Source organism: Curcuma longa, chromosome 21 (assembly GCF_044706935.1).
Source record: "Curcuma longa cultivar G26 ecotype Majalengka, Jawa Barat chromosome 21, ITB_CL_G26_1.1, whole genome shotgun sequence".
NCBI lineage: Eukaryota > Viridiplantae > Streptophyta > Magnoliopsida > Zingiberales > Zingiberaceae > Curcuma > Curcuma longa.
In genome coordinates this window covers 8582602-8605068 of record NC_133881.1, presented here as the reverse complement: position 1 = coordinate 8605068, position 22467 = coordinate 8582602, and the positions used below count along the sequence as shown (strand labels likewise).

At 33.1% G+C, this 22467-nt stretch overlaps 1 protein-coding gene across 1 annotated transcript; it reads left to right on the top strand.

The window, feature by feature from the left end:
* The first annotated feature begins 1401 nt into the window (after positions 1-1401).
* Positions 1402-20485, top strand: LOC141814860 (uncharacterized). Its single transcript, XM_074702813.1, has 6 exons — positions 1402-1506; positions 2672-2722; positions 2805-2874; positions 7493-7533; positions 20026-20085; positions 20157-20485. Exons 1-6 carry the CDS (start codon positions 1441-1443, stop codon positions 20223-20225), a joined length of 357 nt encoding a protein of 118 aa, XP_074558914.1. The 5' UTR covers positions 1402-1440; the 3' UTR covers positions 20226-20485.
* The last annotated feature ends 1982 nt before the right edge of the window (positions 20486-22467 follow it).

The following is a 22467-nucleotide window of genomic DNA, read 5'->3' as shown; positions in this document are numbered from 1 at the left end:
CTTTGGTCATGCTTCTCGGTCCTCCGACACTGCATGGGCTTGCACCTTGTGCACTTGACCTACCAAGTCTTCCGCCTGATCCTCCAGATCAGGACTTGTCTTTGCCTAGTCTACAACTAGGACTTTACTTTTTACCTAGCCTTAACTAAGACTTTACCTGTACTCCCTACACATTAGATCAACATTTCAGTTCAATAACACACTTAACTTGAACCTCGTGCCATTATCAAAATCAAAATTTGATCATCTGGTGCTCCCCGCACCAACACCTAGATCCTTTCCAGGCACTTGGACCATCGATCATTCGGATCCAAATAAGGGTGCCCAGAACCCAAAGTTTTGATCCCTCATTTCCTACATTATAAGGTTAGTCCAATACAAATAAAGTAGGAAAATGACAATCTTATCAATTGTCTAGTTCTGACTTTTAGATTTTCCGTAAAACCCTAAGTCAGACCGACGCCTATTGTTTCATTCCAGGAAACGCGTCTTCACCCACTCCTTTCGGGAGAATTTACTTTTTGTCAATCCGGTCCTCTAGACTTCCACTACTAGATGTTCGATCCTCCAGACTTGTCTACTTTCCCGTTTAGTGCTTTGATCTGCTAAATCTTCCTACCTAGTCCTTTTGATCAGGATCTTTATTTAGTCCTCCTAATCAGGACTTCTTTTGCCTAGCTACAATTAGGTCTTCTCTGTACTACCTGAATACTTAGTTCAGCTAATTAGTAACTTTCACAAACTTAACTTGAACACTTTATCTTATTAAAATTTTGATTCAATTATCTGATGCTTCCTGCACCAACACAACTATACACTATCAAAAATAAATATGCAAGAGTTTATTTAGTTAATCAATTGAGCAACAGACAACACTGTTTGAATAAATTAAGCTCTCAACTCAGACTCACAATCCACAAGTTTAATATTCTTTATAATTAATAATGTATTCATTTTAATTTTTATATCTAAATTATAATAATTTTATCGTACTTCCATAATTAGAATTATTGGTGTCCAATGTGATGAGATTAGCCGCACATATATTCACTTTGTATTAATTATAATTATTAATCATTGTGATAGCAGAGAGTATGGGAGCTAAACATGATTTGAGAAGGATAATATTCACTTCAGCTAAAGAAAGAATTTATATTTAATAAATTTGAATTAAAATTTAAAATAAAATATTTTTTAACCTACTAAATTAATTAAATCATTTTATGTTGGAAGAGGGTTACCCAAATTTGGGTTGGGCCGAACCACTTGGAGCTTGAATCTTCGTTTATGTTGTGAGAGGTGGACCCAAATTGAGAGCATGCTGGGTTGGGCCGAAACCAGAGTTTGGTTTTGGCAACCGATCCACGTTTAATAATTTATTATGTTAGGAATAAGGCCAGACGGTGTGCTGGCGGAAGCCAAGTGCGAGTCGCCGAAGCCATGGACGAGCGCGAGTTCCGGCGCGTTCTCGACCTCTTCCCTGTCGTCCGATCTCGAGATTACTGCGTAGTTCCCATATTTTCCTTTCCTTTCATTTCTCAACTCCTCTTGTATTTGATCTTTGATTTAGGATTGTTTTTGCCTAGCTCAGGATGTGGAAGAATGATTATGTTTTTGTTCGATTCTTTCTTTAGCCCATTATTGGTTTCGATATGTTTCTAGGCGTTCAATTTCTACTTATCATTTTTTCCTAGAGGATTATGTCCTTGTACTTTCACGTGTTTCTTCATATTTCATTGTTTGGATTTTTGTTAACCTAAAACTTGCATTTTTATCAGTATAGTGTTTAATAATTGGGCCTTGTACTAGCCATGGCGGCGTTTTCTTTTCTCTGATTCGTATACCTTGTTGAGGTGGTCATAGGTCGAATTAGAATGTCCGAGATTAATCCAGAGTATAAATAAATGAAATTAATCAACTGAGTTTGTTACGAAATTGAATATATTCTATTTCTTAAGTTTAAACCTGTTCTTCATGGAGTGGTTTTATCAAGGGATCTAAAAAGCCCAAAGAAAAAAAAACTGGCCAAATAATCTTTCTTCTGAGAGTGGATTATGAATAAGTGTAAATGCTTGGCACATGCTGTATGCTATCTAATAAGTTATTCACTAGAATTTGAAATCATTTGAAACTTGACAATTGACATTGTATTTTTTTTTTTGCTCTCTTAACATACAAGAACCATCTTTTTGATGATCCTATTCATCTAGCATGAACTCTTGCCTGGTTTTCCATTATAGTAGCTTAATTTTATATTTTGTTACCATAATATATGCCTCTAAAGAAAGATATATCACATTGATCAGATTGTAGAATAATCACTTGCCGTGTGTCATACTTCTACAAACATAATTATTAGCTTAGTTGATGAAGAATGGAATCATTTTACTCCATAATTGCTGAGAAACTTGTGCATATTTCCAGCAGCAGTAGAGTTGATGAGTGCTTGACTATTCTTCCAAGAGATGTTATCCTTGTTATGATCTAGATGAGATAATCAAGCTTATAAGTTGGAATGCTGTTTTTGTTCTATTCTATGACTAAAAATCCTGTTGCTGGCTGCAACAAAGTTTGAGAAGTTATCCTTATTACGAGCTAGATGAGATAATCACGTTTATAAATTGGAATTTAGTTTTTTTTTCTATCCTATGATTATAACATACTGTTTCAGGCTGCATCAGATTTATCAGCAGGATCTACTTCATGCTCAACACAAGATGAGGTGTAATTCTAGGTTTTCTCTTTTTTAGTAAATGTTTATGATTGATTGGTGATTCTGACCTAGTTGGAAGTTATTGAAGCAGGTGATGGAATGGAAAAATATCTGGAACAGAATGAATGAGAAAGACAACTCAAATGAAACTGAAAGTGATGGTAAGGTTACAGCTAGTTGTGCAATGTATGTATTTATTAGTTATTATGTTGATATATCCAAATGCCATGCAAGTTTTGTTCAATGGATCATTTTGTTTTCTGATGTTAAATTGACCCACCCTGTTTGAGGTAAAGATAAAACCTTGGATGCCTCACCCTACTGCAGGAATGATGGAAGTAAAAGGCTGAACTAGCTCTTTGATGTTGGATAGTTCTTTGGGTCAGTGATGATGCCCTTTGTGTATTCTATTTTCTGGGCCTTCAGTTTTTTCTCTCATCATATTAGCGTCATCTTATATGATGGTTCACACTAATCAAGATAGCCTTTACTGAGAGTAAAACAATTATTTGAGAATTATGTTTCTTGGAATGCCACATCATTAGAGATGCCGAAATGCCACACTTGTTGAAAGGACCAAAAGTGGTCTGATATCCCTTGCTAGGGTCGAAGGTAGCTTTAACACTATTGGCCTCGATGGTACCAAAAGAACAACCAGGATTGTCAGTAGGATAAATCCAAATGAGATAGATAACTTGAATTCACCACCTCAAACTGCTCTCTATAGATTCAAGTGTAGTGTTTCTAAAATGCAGAGTAACCTTGACACCATCCTTTGTTAGGAATCTTTGTTCCCTGTAGCAGAAAAAATACACTCAAATAGAAAAAAATGCAATATAATGTGGCTCACCCTAAGCCTACTCTATGAAGACAAAATTAAGTTTGTTCATTAGAAGAGAAAGTAGTACTTTAAAACATAAATTATTTACTATCCCTGCCACAAAAGGTAGTTTTCTGAATCCTCTATGGTTTTTTGTCTCCAAACTAATAGACGAAATAATGAAAACATCACTGAAGTATTTTTAGACACTATAAGCTCTCTTCAAGAAGAAAAAAAAAATCCTCCCTATAAAACTTTGGCTCCCACAACCTACCCTAAAGCTCCTAAGTCTATAAAATACTCCTATGGTGAAAATCCTACATCTAGGATCTACAATGAAACACAAAATCTTGTTGTGCAAACTACAAACACATCAAAGTTTTATGAAGAACACCCTAGAGTAGTGTTTTTAAAGAGTTGGGGAAAATCTAGTCAGCTTGGTTATTAGCTAAATGCTTAGGTGCTTAACACACTTAACTAATGTCCAACAACTTGCTGAAACCAACAAATGGACAAATTTCCATTTGGACACGGTGTAGATTTACCATTTGATTAGATTGTATGAGGTGATACTCCAAAGAGGTTTTCTTCCTTTTCACACATTTAGATCATCTTAATCCCTAACTCCAACTCAATTGAGCCTATTTGTATATTACTCAGATTATGATGCTATTTGATTATAGGGAGGTTCCCTATTTTTTTCCACCTGTGGATAATTGACATTTCTTTTCTTTTGCTCATTGCTCATTTGATGTCTTAAGACAACATTGTGCTACATAAGTTCTCTATATCTGCTATGTCTCTCATGGATTCACCACCCGTGAGCCATTGTCAAAACTTTACTAATTGTTATATTATGATACCTATTTGAATCTAATCGATTCAGTGACTTAAAAGTTTTCCATTTTTTTGGTCATTTACTCTAAAATATGTTGGGTTTAACTATGTTGATACCTTGAATTTCCACCTCCAAGATATCCTAGACTCAGGCTCTTTCTTAAATCTGTATTAAATGTTTAAACAACTCCTTAGTATAAATGTGCATTCCACAAATTGAATTTGTATAAGATACTCTAAAAGGGATGATTTTATAAAGCATACTTTAAAATGGATATTCTTTTCCTCTGAGATGACAACTATAATAATCTCTTCAACCTTTATTGCTTGCACACTGCCTTGAGCCACTACCCTTTCACAAGTTAATTTTTTCTCTGGTGACTATATGCTTCCAGCACTAAATATCATCAAAAGATATGGGTTAAAATTTGAATTCACTAAGATCTTCGCCCTAGTGACTATTTCTTCCCCATCCTGCTTGGTGTAATCGTTGCACTGTCACTCAAATTTGAAATGATAGGTTTCTTTTTATCTTTAAGCAACATATACTTTTAACAACCTTTATAAAAGAATTTAATGAATGCTTATAGCACTTCTTTAATGTCGCTTTATGTGACAACATTATATAGATATTACTTGATAGTACTAATTGTTTTTTCCCAAGGTTTGAAATTTCAAGTCAAGCTGGGTTCAGTGCTCGGCTAGCTTGAGATTATATATTGTTGTGTGCTATTGATGCTGTTGGTGCAGTATTAGTGTCGGAGTAAGAAGAAGAGGAAGAAGAGAAATAGGAGACAAAAAGCTTACTTGACTTGCTATGGTTTTGGTAGAGTGCCAATGTAGAGGAGTTGATGTGAAGGGAGGAGCTAACTGTGAGGTCGATATCGCAATGTCGAAAGTGCTCTAATGTAATGGGAGGCCATCTTGCAAGATCGAGATCACAACATTGGCATAGAGTGGGTCCTTCCAATGAGGAGATTGCAATGCTAAGGAGATCGTTGCAATGCCAAAGGTTCTTGTCAGATGGATCATGATGAGGCAGTCATTCCTATGCAAAGGAAATCACAAAGCTGAAGGGTCTAGTGAGATGGCGAAAAGATCATAATGCCGGAGGTGTTGGGCTGTTCCACATGTTGGTCATCGATGAAATGATTTGCTCATGCCACTCGACACACAATGAAACTTAAATCCATGCTTTTGCCTACGTCTTCTAATAGCTTTCTTGCTTGATCTTCCTTTTTGAAGTATGGTTCCTAGAAAACCTAGTTGTGTCAACAATTGTGACATCCTCAATCACCATAAAGATAGATTAAACCTCTCATAAAATCTCTTAATAGAGAACCCTTTGGTGTTGATTGAGATCCTTGCCATCCATAAAACAATTTGTGCTTCTCTTGTGTTGACTACACCTACCATGAAGATGCATTTCTTTAAAGATATGAGAAACTTATGTTTTCATATCACTTGTAGGGATCACGTGTGTTCATATATTACATGTTATTATGGCTGCCTTAACATTGCTCGTCAGTATTGCCACTATTAAAGAATCATGGGTATGATCAATTCTAACAATGAAGATGCTTAAATTTACCATCTCAAACTGCCCTTGGAAGATTGAAATCCAATGCTTATAGAATGTTGAGTCGTATCCACCACAAACCCACTTGATGGAGTCTGTTTCCCATGATTAAAAATCATATAAGAAAAACAAAAGCAATATGGTTCTCCCTAAGCTTAGTGCGCATAGAGATATATGAGATCAACTAGTGAAATGAAACTCAACATTGTCGTGATTGTGTACAGTAGTTTTTCAATTATAAAAGAAAGTTGCTTATTGTCTCAATCACCCTGGGTAAATTGAAATTCAATGCTTATAAAAGAATGTATAATGATATCCTAATCCATGTGATGGAGTATGCCTTTCATGGTTAAAAAACACTAACACACACACACACACACACAAAAGAAGAAGAGTAATATAATGTGGTTTTCCCTAACCCCCATTGCACTGAGAGGAAAACCATGTATGTTATATGAGACCAAAAATCAAGATGAAACCCAAACATTGTCAAGATCGTGTACAATTGTCCTCTTAATCTTCATTGAATCACTCTCAACATCCATTGAGAAAACAATAAAAACCTCACCATAAGCAATCTCTGGACAGCAAAAAGATCACCAAGGCTACTCATACACACTCTCAAGCTGAAATATGTGCAACCCCAATCAAACCCAGCCAAATTCTTGCTGTACCATTAATCAAATTACATGAAAATTTGCTGAAAACATCCTAGAAAAGTTTGTTTTTCCTTTTTTCAAGCTGGTTGACAGTGTCAAGATCATGTACAATAGTCCTCTCAATCCTCATTGAATCTCCAACATCTGTTGAGAAAACAATAAAAACCTCATCATTAGCACTCTCTGGACACCAAAAGCTCTTGGGAAGAAAAATCTCCTCCTTTAAAAGTATTTTGGTCTATCATGACCTCTACACATGCTTGAAAGTGTCATCTAGACTCATACATGCTCTCAAGGTGAAATATGCACAACCACAATCAAACCCAGCCAAATTCCTACTTTGCCATGTGCCAAGGAACATTGCAATTCGCTGAAATTGTGCTAGAAAGTTTTTTTTACAAGCTGGTTGGGCTGCTTGCTCTGCCCAAGCTCTAAGCACGCTATGCTAATAGTGATGCACTGTAGCCTATCAAAATCAACATCTCCTTTATTCCTTTGTACAGGAGAAGGTATAATGTATGCTTAACAATATTAGCTAATTGTAGCTCATAATCTCTTAGATTCTCATTCATTGTAGTTACTATGGTGTTAAAGGTAACTTTACTGTCTTATTGAATACTTGCTTCAGGCTTAACCATGGGAAAATTAAATATTTTTTTGTTTTGTTTTATTGTTTTGTGCATGTTTAGATCCATTTGTGACGTGAATTTTATATTGCTTCAAGAAATACTGATTTTCATTATGAATTTGAGTTTTATTATGTATTATAGGCAAAATATTAAACTATTATACTTTAAAATAAGTCCAAGGGTAGGGAAAAAATTAGTCTAGTGTTGCATTCTCCTGGTGAGAGAGTTTGAACTGATAAGTTTGCATTTTGGTAGATGCATTTTGGCAGAAGTTGAGGATGGCTGCTCAAGGAAAGGTATGCGCCTTGTTTTATTTTGCTACAATTGTCTAGTGCACAAGGTTATGTTTGCTAAAAGGGTCATCCAATCTTTATTGCTAAAGATGAAAATCTTAGTCATGTGGGGATAATTTTGTAGACCATTATGTACCATCAAGATTTGTTAAGATCATATTTTTAATAGCAAGAAGATTACTTAAATCTCCTTTAACTATGCTAAATATATTTTTCTGTACTTACGGTTCAGATCTGTATCTTAATTGATTTAACTTGCCTATGTAATTTAAGTTTTTGAACATGGTAACTTAAATTTAACCTATTTTGTCCTCTTTTCATTATTTATCAAGGTACACCTAACTGCTTTCGTTTTGTTATTCTATTTTCTCTCCTAGGAACCTAACTTGTTTCTTCTTGTATTATCAAGTTAGCAATTATTTCAACTTGTATGATTGACAAAATTGATAAGACTACGCCAAGATCATTCTCTTGGCATATGCTTGATATCTCTTTGGTTGAGTTGGACAATCATACCACCATGTATCCTCTCTCATGATTCCCTTTGAAGATGAACAACTAAAGCTTTGATAAGATCAATCAACAACCAACAGAAGTTCCAAGTGTGATATGATAAATAATAACCAAGAGTCACTTTGACAACTTTAAGTTTCCATGTAAGCTTAAATTGATTTGGATATTGCATTGCCATTGCTTGCATGGAAATGATTACCGTAATTGTTTCCATGGATAATATCTAGTTAACCAACATAAGCATTCTTAGAACTAAGGTTCCTTTCCTCTCTAGATATTGAGAGTTTTAAAATTTTAAATATAGAAGTAATCTTTATAACTACTTCTATATATTTTTATTTTCTCACCATTAAGATAAAAATGACAATACAATACCATGCATCATGAATCTATGAGAATTTCTAATTTGAATGACAAAATTAATCCAAGAATCTAAATCCACTCAAAATAACTAGCTACTGGGGTACAAGTCATTGTGATAAGTCTAGACATGGTTTGAAATCTCGAGCCGTGTCGAAGTTTCGGTCCTGGATCGAAACAATATAGTTTTGGTATCGTATTATGTCATGCCGATATAGTTTCATTATTTTGTAAATATAAAATATATTAACTAAAAATAAAAAATTTAATTTAAATATTTAAAAATAAAAAATAATTTTTTAATAAAAATATATTTTAAATTAATGAGATAATTTTATTAGGTTTTAATTAAGCCTATTTAAATTATTCGAATATAGCTAGGAGTTGATTAAAATTATTAAGTTATTTAATTAAATCTAAATTAAAAATCTTATTCCTTCGCGCAGCCAGCAATCGCTGGCCCACGCAATGAGTTCAGATGTGTTGGTAGGCCCTCTCGATGTGTTCAGACGGGTCGTTGGGCTCAAGCGACATGTCTCGACCGGTCGCCGGACGTGCGCGACACGTTCGAATTCGTCGTCGGCCCCGCATGACGTGTTTGGATTGGTTGTGGAGCTCGACTAACTTGTTTGGACTCATCATCGGGCCTAAGTGATGCTTTTAGACTCGTCGCCGGGCTCGAGTGATGCTTCTAAATTTGTCCCCAGGCTAGTCCGGACATGTCGTCGAGCCTGCATGACGCGTGTAGATGCATCACGGTGCGCCGACATAGGAGGCGTGCTTGTGTCAGTATCGGTCTGCGGATGGAACCAGATGTTTTACCTGTATCGGACGAAACAATTTGAGATTTTAAACTATGAGTGTAGATAGGGATGAATTTGAGATTAATTTACGATCGACACATCTATGATGAAAGAAAAGGAATTGAAAAGATATTCTGGATTGATGCATTTATAATAAATTGAAGATTTAACTTTTGTTGTTTGGTAATTAGCATTAATAATTTTTTCTTAATAAATAAGCAATAATTACAATCCGTATTAAGATTAATATGTTTTCTATATTTAGAATATTTGTTTTACATTTGCTATGTTGAGTTTATAAAACAAGCCTAAAGCGTTGCAATTAATTATCTTTGAATTAATATATTTTTTAATTTAATTATCTTTTTCACTTTATCAACTTTGTTCCAAGTTCCTATGTGATTTGTCTGATCAATTTTGGTGCTGTATTAATTGGTATTAGAGCTGAAACTTGGTGGTTTGATCTTGATACTAGTTATCCTTCCATTCTTCATCTTCATCAAAGTTCAATCCCTCATTCATGACTTTTCCCACAGTTACTCTTCAATTACGTTATAACTGGACTCCTTTGTCCTCTCATTATCTGTGTGCATTGCCAACCTTGCCACTCCTAAAGTATCAGAGCCGAAACTTGGTGGTTTGATCTTGATACTAGTTATCCTTCCATTCTTCATCTTCATCAAAGTTCAATCCCTCATTCATGACTTTTGCCACGATTACTCTTCAATTACGTTATAACTGGACTCCTTTGTTCTCTCATTATCTTTGTGCATTGCCAACCTTGCCACTCCTAAAAAATAAAAAACTGTATTCTTGTTATTTTATCAACACAAACAAAATTCAAAAGAAAAGAAAAAGATAGCAAAAGAGGAAAAAAGAGATTAAAAAAAATACTGCTATAGCGGAAGTAGATAATAGAAAAAGAAAAAAATCTATTACAACAATAAGCCAATCTAATAAAAGAGAGAATTGAGAATTGAAAGAGGAAAAAAAACTAGGTTTGAGAATGAAGATAGCTTAACAATCTTTCATGCCGCTTGAGTTGCTACATCATTGCCACCACAAGCATCAAAGATACCAACCATGGAGATCGTGTCTACCTCCATCGCGTGTTGCTCTCGTAGCCTTGTTGCTGCTATTACCCAGCCAACACTAACCACAATTTACCAACATTGATGAAGTTGCTTCCACGATTTACCATTGTTAGCTAACCAAGACCATTTAACATTACTGTGGACCCATTTTTATTACAATCCCTCATCCCCTTTGCACCTTGTTTCTCTATTGCTCGTGATCTCCCAATGCTAATGAAGCTACCTAAATGTTGCTTGTCGTCCATAATTCACTTTTGGTTCCAATTAATACCCTAATTTGCATTTTAGTCTAGAAACTTTATATGTTATATCCTAGTCCTTAAAAAAATTATTGTTGTTATTACTATAGCAATAGAAAAATTGTAAGAGAAAAAAAAGATGAAAAAAATAAAAATTTAAAAAATAGTGAAAAAAGTAGGAAAAGAAAACACAAAGAAAGACTTAGAGAGAAAAAAAGAATATTAAAAAAGAGGATGGAAGAAAAAAAGAAGTGAAAAAAATAAAGACAAAGCTATAAAGCTATCAAGTTTTAAAAAGGGAAATTGTAAAATTGCAATAGCAAGCTCTTTGTTTATTGGTGAAGCTTAGAACTCATGTCAACTTCAAATCAACGACAGCTTGCATCATCTCGTATCAAGTATATCCATCCATTTTGTCAAACTCATACCTCGTGGCAATTTCAATATTAATGAATGTTTACATCATCTTAGATTAAGTGCATTTCCTCTTTAAAAAGTACTTTGGTTTATTTAGTAAGTAATTTTAAATTTAATTTTCTCATAATTTTTTTATATATTATCATATGTTTCATAAAAAAAATGATAATATTATTTTCTATTTAGTTTAATCATCGTTCACCCTAATATATGTATGGATTGGTTAGATCATATTGAAAATTAATCTGATGAACATAATGAGTAACTTTGGTTTATTTAGTAAGTAATTCTAAATTACTTGCATTTAGTTAGTTTGTCTCGTAATTTTTTTATATATTATCATATGTTTCATAAAACTAAAAAATACGATCATATTATTTTCTATTTGGTTTAATCATCATTCACTCTAATGTATGTATTGATTGGTTAGATCATATTGAAAATTAATCTGATGAATATAATGAGTACCAAATGAGTTCAATTTGCCAAAGTTACGCTTAGTGGGCTCATTACAATTTTTTGGCAATATGTCCAAAGTATTAGAGACGAAGATGGATAAGAACCCATTACATGAAATGAAAAAACAATGAAAAGATATGCCAAAACAAAACAACCTTAAGCTCAAAGACATCACCCAAAGACCATTCATCTTTTATAATCCATCATCAACAACAACAATAACAACAACAACATGTAGATAAAAATGAAAGAGTTGTACTCAAATAAACATAATTTTAAAAAACCTTCTAATGACACCTTAGATACAATGCAATCTTAGAAGAATCCCACTTGACCTCTTTGGAGACTAGTGATCGTTATAGTAACCGCAACTTAGATCTGAGCTCATTCATGTTATCAAGGGAGATAAAAGAGGAAACTAAATAAAATAAACTAATAATAGAAGATATTAACTTGAAATTTGCAAATCACTTTGGTAATGACTTGTAACTTTAATGGTCATGATTAAATGCCTTATTTGCTTCTATTTGCCAAAGTGAAAGATCCACTTTATATATGATAATTATATATGTAGATACTTTAAATGAAATTATACATATCCATTATAATTACTTTATTTGATTATATTTTAAGGATTATTGATTTCAATGTTGCTCGCCGAATTATTTGAACATAATTTTAACTTTTAAATTGGAGGATATACTAATTTGCTAATAGAAATTTGAGCATTCATTTTTGTATCTTGAGTTTGTTATAGGTTTTGTAAATCATCCTCATCATTATTGCCTTCATGTCATCATTATTGCTTTCATGTTGCATGATTTTAATGAAGGCATGAACATCATTCTCGTCATATAAGAATTCAGATGTTTCTTTACTCCTTGGAAAGATGACTAAAAAAGAATATTACAAGCTCAAAGTGTAAAAAGAAATTGAGTGCATCAATTTCATTCTCATTGGAATATTAAAGAAACATTGTTAAACAAACTTAGTGAACTAATTGTTTCTTATGCTTAAAAATAATACCGAAGAAGAGAAGTCGACAATTTGCTTGGAGTCATGTTCTTCTCAATGGAGGAGAATAATGCACATGGGGAAATGAAGATAATTTTGAAAAAATAAATTAGGTATTAATTAGAGATATGCATCCTTGATAAAAGGAAAAAAAATTAGAAAATATCCATGATTGACACATCCATTGAAATTCAATTTGTCGGTTAGTAATTAGCATTATTTATTTTGATGATAAATAAGAAATAATTATAATCCTTATTAAAACTAATTAAAATTACTATATTTTCTTTATTTTGAATATTTATTTCTTTGTGTGTTGTGAAGTTGAGTTTATAAAAGTACTCATATTAATTATCTTTGAATTAATATAATTTTCAATTTAAGTTCCGTACGTAAAATGTGTGTATAAGAGGTTTTTCTTTTGGTGAACCTAGTATCTTCTTGGCTTTATCAATTCCGTTCCAAGTTTTTGGATTGTTCGACAAATCAATTTTGATGTTGCATTGAAGGGCATCAATAGCCGGAAACTTAGGGATGTTTGAGAAGGATAGGTGTCTTCAATCCCTAACCCTAGGATTAAACATGCCTCGCTTTGGGTCAATCCACATTGGCTACACTATTAACAATTTTAGTAGCTTTAATAACATAATAAAACAATATAGGATTAGATGACTAACCACCTTTGCAAAAACTATTGAATAAAGTGTCCTTAGCTATGTTGAACTATAGAATAATGTGTGCCCTATAGACACCACTTGTCTATTTATTGCTCTTTTTGTTATATATTCTGGTCTCTCCAAATTATATAAAGGATTAAACTAACACCTTAATATTACATAAAACATAATAACCATAGTATTCTTAAAACTAAGCATCCTAAAAGTGAATGTTTGCTTATATACTTTTAGTTACCAAGTAAAACTACTCATAGAAGTATACATACTATCTATAATGATTTAAAATACAAAAAATGAATATTTTCATTTTATAATCAAGCTATTTGAGGATTGATTGTTTATCTTAATTATAAGTTATTAATGTTATTGAACTTTAAATCATCTTTTCAATTCTCAATACTACTATGAAAGTGTAGGAAAAATAATTAGTTATATGATTGGTTAACGTTGATAAGCTATATCATGAACAATTACTATTTTTATTGTTATTAGGCTTTGTTTAAGGGTTGAATGAGTTGGCAACCACTTTGAGCAGCGAGGGCGACACGAATAGCAAGCTGCAATAGGCAACGAACACTTGCATGTAATCGTGAGATGACAGTTATGTGGGTTTTGACGGCTACGAGGCGAACAGGATCAGGCAGGGAAGTAGTGTCAAAATTGAATAATATACTTAAATAACTAAGTAATTTTTAACCTTATAAAATACAACAATTTTAATTGAATACGTTTGAATCTCACTATTCTATATATAAGACTAAAATAAATCCAAATTGAGTGCACTTTGAGCTTACTTGTTATAAATCATTATAATTGCTTGATGAACTTTGTTTAGCCCTAAACCAATTTTTACTTGAGTACAAAATCACTTATCTTAGTTAGTTACCTAGTTTTTAAAAAATAATTTTAAAACTAAAAATTTAAATAGGATAAATTTTGATATCTAACTTCAGAGAGGGTAGAGGGTATGTGAGCAAGTAATAAGAAAATTATATTTTGATGAGATCGTGTCTTGACTTTTTTAATGTATTTTCACATATTTAATTTGAGCATTAACAAATAGATAGGGTTTGACACGATTAAATAAAAGTTTATTTAATTAAATTACAAAATAATTTATTTTTTTCACTATTTTCAATATTAGAATATTTATGATTGCAATTACAATTGCATTAAACGAACAAATTTGATTGAGATTAATTTTTTAAAAGACTATTTTTAAATTTAATGTGATTTTATAGAAAATCTTAAATATGAAAATTTCAAATTTAATTCAATAAGTTTGAATGGAATCTAACTTAATATATTTACTTTTTAAAAAACTTCATAAATATAAAATTGTAAATTTAATTATAAAATTTAAAATCTAGTTTAAAATATAATATTTTAGCTATTAAAGTTTGAAAATTTTAGTATTTTTATTTTTCATTCACTCTAATTATTATAATTATGTAGATCAAACAATACTAAATAGAAATTAAATGATAGAATATTAAATTATTTCACCATATCTAATAATTTTTTATTTAGAGCTTTATCATACTATATGTATAAAAAATGACATTTATACTCAAAACTTCTTATCAAATGCTCATAAATAAATTTTACCCAATTATATATAGTCATATATTTGTTTATTTCAAACAAAATCACATCATAAAAAAGTTACTGATGCGTTCAAATCTTAAATTGCATCAATTTTACAAAATTTGAAAGTAAAAGGTATCCAAGTTTATGGAGGGTTAGAAAGTGTCACATTTTCATGGCTCATTCCGGTGTTCCACCTATAAAAGTTGATAAAATATAAGTATAAATTATCATAAAATGAAAGAACTATAATTTACAAGTATTTAAAAATAAAAAATTTGAATTAAATTATTAGAAATAGTCTTTAATTCTAAAAACTAAGGTGATCAAATTAATCAACCAAATAAACAAAAGATTAATCATGCATTAATAATCAAATTAGTTATTAAGTAAATAATCAATTACAATAACAAATTAATTAAAAATATATAAAAATCATATATGTTATTATTAATAATTCAATCAATTAAGTATCAAAATCATATCGACATGACATGATACAATATCAAAACTATTCTGATCAAAATTGAAACTTTAACACAGCTTGAGATTTAAACATTGTTATAAGAAAGGGGTATCAACATTTATTAATGATTCTAAGAGAAGGTGCTAGAAATAAGATTATATTCTAATAAAATTTTAGTTTTAGAAGTTTTAGTTAATCACCAAAACAAGGTTTCAGTATCATATTGTTCTGTGACGATAAGGTTTCGGTACTTTTTAATATAAATATATTAATTAAAAATATTTTTTTAATATTTGATTGTTATAGAGGTTTATTATTGAGTTATATTCAATTTTTAATATTATCTCATGAAATGTTTGATGCTTATTAAGTAAAAGTCAATTTAGGATTAGCTCAAGTGAGTAGACATGACGGGATAAGTAGGTTTAATTGGATTTAATTTGAATTTGTTTCGATCAATTTAAAACTAAACTAAATTTATATATACAATAATTTAATTCACAATCTTATATTTTATAAAGTTAGAAATTATATTATATTTATTTTTTAAATAATCTATTTCCCCCATCTTAAAGAGGGTTTTTCCCCTGTTTATGCCGTGGACAAATGGAGAGAAAAAAATTAAGCAACTTTTAAGAATTTTTCTTTTTTTAACCTCGTGGACGGATGGAGGGGAAAATGTTAACCATTCATAGAGCTAAGGAGGTTTTTTCTTTGTTTACTCTTGTGGATGGATGGAGGGGAAAAAAATAACCATCTCGGAGGAAAAAAAATTAAGGGATAAAGAAGGAAAAAAAATAAGACAGGGAAAGGAATTAAAATTAACTTTCTAAAAAAACCACTCATCTTCGCTTTTCGACCTCGTGGCTGCCTCTGCGACCTTAGGAGGCTACCATGGGGTCGTGACTTTGTGTCAGTACTGGTTGGCAGGCGGAATCGTAAATCCTGCACATGCTGACCGACATGACATGATATTTTATACATGGTATCAATATTAATTAATGATGTTGAAGAGGTGTGGTCTTAGGGTCTTGGAAATTGCTAAGGTTAAAATAGGGGTTTGAGGGCTTTCATAATTACGTGAGAAAAAGATGCTAATATTGGAAGTTGTTAAGGTCAAAATAGGGGTTTGAGGGTTTCCATAATGTTATGTAACAAAATGATTCTGAAGAAAATTAATCAAGAATTTCAATATTCACCAACTAATTTGAGAAAAAGTTGTCATGTTTCTATGTATTTTAAATTAATTCAAAGAGTTTTAAGGACTAAAATGAAACAAACTGAAATTTAAGTTATAATATGATGTATCTAATTGCTACTCTATAGCATATTTGTTGACTAGGATGCTTCTTCGATAGACATTACAGACAACCTCCGGTAAAGAGAAGAGGTGCACAATCCCTTTTAAAAAGAAGAGTTGAACAATTTCTAGTAAATCGTTTATAAACATAAGAGGTGGATAATTGTTCATAAAGGTAAGAGGTTGATAATTCTTGTTTTTTAGGGTTTAGGGTTTAGGGATGGAGTCTATTGGTTCTCGACTTTGACTATATCTAAGTCGAATTCGCCTAAGTTGCCATCAACCCTCATCCTTTGTATACAAGCCACTCCACTCATATCTCGTGGAGTTTCTCCAAACCTTGAGGTCTTCTCGAATGCATCGTTAACTGCATCACAACAATATGGGGCGAAAGCTCTAACATATTGCACTATAGTTGGAGTGTGGCAAGTGTTTCTTCTCAAAGGCCTTCAACCATATCCACTACATAGGCTCAATCGAGTTATATGACATCAACTCCCTCACTCTTATTCCTTAATCTAGCATCACCATATGGAAGGATCCCTTCTTTGTCATCGTTGTTGGTGCAATTAGCCTTTTATGATCAGGGTCGATCATTGGGGGTTGATGATTGGGCAAATAATTTAAGCTAAGATCGTATTGTTATTTGATATGTGTATTTGAGTCATATAGGATTGGAGAAATACACAAGAAGACAACTTGGTGCGACTAAGGTAGGTTGATGACTCGATGGCTTGAGATTCGTAGAGATCAAAGAAGGATGACATGAAGCATACGAGGGACTGCAGGACATGGTGCATTTAGAGTATGACCGAACTAGAGGAGTCGGATTACGTAGGTGAAGACGTGAATGATGACACATGAAGTGAGCCGAGGGATCATATGCATCCAACTAGAGATGGCCTTGAGGTAAAGGTATAAATCTTAGCGAGGTGAGTGTTGAAAGAACGAGAGAAGGTAGATCTCAATGTATATGGATTCAACCATTAGAATGCTTATAATCGATGAATCAATCGACTGAAGGGTTGAGTTGATTAAAGGGTCGAGCCGACTGAAGGCAGACTTGACCAGAGAGTCAACTTAAGTGCTTCAACTTTTTGTTTAAAGCTGTAGTTGGTGTAAGAGCATTCAACTGAGTTGTTTTCGACCAAGAAGTTAACTTAAGCTGATCAACTATTGAATAAAATGTTCTTATTGGAGGCTGTCATCTCAACATTCAACTGATCAGGATTAGTCGATTGATCCAATTGGTTGACATTAGCACAGTAGAATGGTCATGAACAAGAAAAGAGAAGTTGGATGAAGGCTATAAAATAGAGGTTAGGGGTTCGTTTAAAGTCAAATGTTTCCAGATACAAAGAGTTAACATTGTGACCCTAATTGTAATCTCTTTTCCCTCATCTTGTGCATGACTTGTAATCACTCCCAGAGCTTGTAAGACATTTTTCCACCAAAAGTTGTTTGAGAAGAGGAGAAATCATAGTGGTGATTCAGGAGTGATCCACTGATGGATCGTGGGCATGGAGTAGTAGGAGCTAGGGGTTGCCAAACCACGTTACATCTTGGTATTTGTTGGTTCATTCCTTCTCTTCATTTTCCGTTGCATATTTATGTGAAACAGGAAAAAGTGAGTAATTATAAAAATAGGGAAAAGATTAAGAAAGATTTTGAGGAAATAATAAAAAAAACGTAAGAGGTACTTTTACAATTTTAAGGTTATTTCCCTTCTTTTTATCACTAGTGTGAGGATTCAAATTTCACGAGTCATTTTTTTTCTTTTCACTTATTTACGTGCATGATTTGAGATAAAATTAGTTATTAACAATTTTTTTCATCATAGATTAAAATGACAAGCAATTAAGTCTCTTCTTAGCTCCTCTCGCCCATTAAAATACATGATTAGAAAAAACTAGATTGGTCACACTCACTTTCATTTTTCCTCCATTTGTTACAATGATAAAAATATAGGTTGTTCTTCAACTCTTCTCCAATATTATCTCTCTCGTATAGGGTAATTATACAAATTCCTTATGAATATCCTTGTCTCCTAGAATAAATAATGGACTTTAGTCAGTCACTCACGAAATGAATTCCTCATTTTAAGAGTAGATGTGAACCCTAATCTATCTATTTCACTTTGCATTCTGTTTTCATCTTTACAAATTTCAAAATCAGTCAAGGAAGAAAATTATATCATGACCAATTTCACCTTTTGAAGATATCTCTTAACAACCATAGTCCAATCTTTACAAATTTCAAAATAAGTCAAGGAAGAAAATTATATCATGACCAACTTCACCTTTTGAAGATATCTCTTAACAACCATAGTCCAATCATCAACTCTTTCAAGGTTAGTCTGGTGCCTGTTCCTATGCTAGTCAATAGTATTGTGTCATTATTGGTACTCTTTCTGTTGAGACTATTTCTAATTTATGTTAGAAGTTGCACATAGATAATCTTTATGCTCTCTAGCGTAAGCTTAAGTAGGAGTGTTACAGTTATTGGGTTGTAAGATGTAGAATTATTGAGTTACTGGTGTTTTTATATGCGTGCAGTTGTAGGTTTAGTTCTGCATTGTGTTTTTGTTAAGAGGATACTAAGTTGAGTCTATATATCATGTGATAATTGTCTCTTAATAACAACAATACATTGGTTCGCTCCTTTCAACCAAAGATGGTATATAGTTTGCTCAAGCAACTTCCATATCCTGTGTCATTTCAACCTACTTTCTCGGGTAATGGTTTCTTATTTGATTATTTTTCTAATGTTGTGTGGTATCATCTTGTTTGAGCATGATGTCTTCCATAGTTAAGACTTTGCATGGTCAAATTTATAGACTAGTGAATGGCTGAGGATACTAAACCTCGCCTAGGCATATTTAGTGACATCTAAGTTGCCCAAGCATTACATGACAACCTGGAAAGCCAAATTTATAGACTAGTGAATGGCTGAGGATACTAAACCTCGCCTAGGCATGGTTAGTGACATCTAAGCTGCCCAAGCATTACATGACAACTTGGAAAGCTAGAGATGTAATTTGGTTACAAATTGTCCTCTGTTATATAAAGTAGCTGCTTGACGCTACAAATCAGGATGTGCCCTAGGATTCCGTGTGAAAATATCATACGCATTTTAGAGAGCAGGAAAAGAACATAAGCTCAAGGTGACACTAGATACACATTTTTGTCAGTCTTTTACTAAATTTTTGGTGTTAATTCTGATGATGAATAGTTAGGTTTTCTTGCATAATTTGGCATGCTTTACAGGTGTAATATAGTAGATAGACAAATTGCTGAGAAGTTATTACCTTGAACGTCTGGAATCAGTAGTTGAAATGAAAGTGTTATATAGTCTATAATAGTCTATAAGATTGTGTGCAGCTAGTGTCTTTGCTGGGGATCTGTTCATACTAAAAAGATGTTTTTATTAATTATATCACATCCAAGTTGGTCAATTAGCATGCATAGATTTTTCATTCGGGCATTGTACTTTCCATCTGTATGACTATCAAATACTATCTCGCATGCTTGATTAAACGAAGACTGAAATATTTCTGTATGATGCAGGTGGGACCAACAAGAGCTGAGAAGTTCTGTGAGGCATTTCGAATGGCCCATGAGAAACTGGTATGTATTGTTCTCTTATTTTGAATCATTATGTTTTATTGTGTGGTCCGTTGATTTCTCTTCTATCCCAGGTGAACAAAGAGTTAAGTACAGAAGCTGCTCGACGATTCATCAACAATGGCTACTCAACTGCTGAATGAGTACTGAGTATGATGCTATATATTAATGCTTAAAAAGAAGTGTTGCAAATTCGTGTATTACCTACAACTCCAGAAGCCGTTTGCTGTTCTTGATCTAATGCAAAATTTTAATTTACATGTTTGGGCAGTTATTTTTTCAGAACTTGGTTAGCTTAGCCACTAATAATCATGAAATTTTGAAAGTCCAAATATGAAAAGGTGAATGATGTAACATCGGATCAAATGTTGGCTCATCTGAAACATACCACTGATTCAGAGCTTGTCAGTTGCATTATACTAGCCCTAATGCCTCCTGAAATGCATCACCAAGCTTCTCTTTCGCTCAAAGATGCAGGAGAGTTTATCTGTAGTGCAATTTGTACTAAAGATTAATGACTTCATTGAACGGTTGAGATCTGTTGGATTTGTCATGGATCATGAATTAAGTATTGATTTAATTCTACGTAGTTTGTCAGATAGCTATTTGTAATTTATGATGAACTATCAGATGAATCATCGGTAATTTGGAGAAAAGTCCCCAAACAGAAACTGAGATTTGTGCTCAGTCCCCACCCAAGAATTTGTTTGCATGCAGTCCCCAAACATTAGTTTCAACTCCCTAGTTAAGGAATTTACAAATCTACCCCCTCCCACTCTTCAGTCTTGTGTTCTCCCCTTTTCTCACCGGCGACTTCTCCTCTTTTCCCCACCGACGACTTCTCCTCTTTTCCCCACCGGCGACTTCTCCCCGTCGTAACTGTCTTCCCCTCTTCTCTCCGTCTCCTCCTTTGTTCACTGTCGTCTCTGTTTCTCCACCTTTCTTCAATCGCTTTACCAACCGGCGCAAACCCTAATCGACCATTTGCTTTCTCTTGTCGGCGCTGCTCAGCCGTCACTCTGCGAGCAGCCCTGCGTCCCCCGTTGGTCCGTCCCTCTGCAAGCAGCCCTCCGTCACTCTGCGAGCAGCCCTGCGTCCCCCTGCTGGTCCGTCCCTCTGTCACTCTGCGAGCAGCCCGGCGTCCCCTGCTGGTCCGTCCCTCTGCAAGCAACCCTCCGTTGCCGAGGCCGCCCCCAATTGCTTTCTCCAGTCTACGTATTGTTAAGTTCTCCATTTCATACGTAAATGGTGGTGTGATGTTGTGAAAATACATGCAATACTGTTTTTGCGTCCACAATTAACACAACGTCATTTAACACTATGGTGTCGAGCATTGTTTCTGATGTATGCAGTACATCAAACGTGTTTATATGCTAAGGGCACATTGTGTTTTTAGCACAAATCCACTTGTGTACCAGATCATTTTAGCTGTTATTAGGTTTTATCTATTCAAAGCTATTGTTTCCATTTGTGATAGCAATTAGAGAAGTGTTGGACCCAAAAAGAAAACCAAGGGAGGCTAAATAAGTAAGTCAAAAGAGGATAGTATGGAGTAGATCACATATTTATCAAGTCAGTAGTTGGAAACATCTTTACCAACTAGGTAGTGAATTGTCATTCAAAAGAATTATGGTGCCATTGGCCAAAAGGAAAGGAGGATGTCCATATTACAAATCTAAAACTAAATTTATATAGAATATGAGTTCTTCTTGAGTGTTGCTGCCAAAGTTATTTAATCAGTAGTTCCAACAAAGAAAGTTATTACAGTAAATAACCACACATGGTGGCATCTAAAGCTAATATTTGTTTTCAAAAAAATTAAAATAATATCATCCCTACTGAATTTTGGAATACAATCTTATAGGTTTAGGTTTAGGTAAACAAAAATTATCTCAAACAAATAAAATTTAAATTGATACAACTAAATTTTGTTAGATTGTTCACTGTATGTAAATATTTGTATCTGTTTCTGAACATATACATGCAATGTGTTGTAGGTTTTAAGTGCTGTCTACTTAAAGAACATCCCCTAGCTTTTGTTTAGGTTTTGATATTTAGAGCTTGAATAAATCAACACAAGATTGTGAAGCACAAAATGATGAAGCGCATTTGTTGTTGCTAGTGAGATCCTTACTGATTTATAACACAACATTTATATGTAATTTTGGATAAGTAATAAATTAGTTTGTGTAATAAGAGGAAGGTATTATTATTGTCTTTATTATATTTTGTGTGCTTATGAGATCTTAGGTACCCCATGTTATCTGATAAAGAGATGATTTTAATTTTCATTATATGAAATTTGACGTGGTTAGCTTTCGTTATTGAGCTCAATAAATCTTGTTCCAATTTTTATCTGTCATTTTTAAATTATAAATTTTTTTT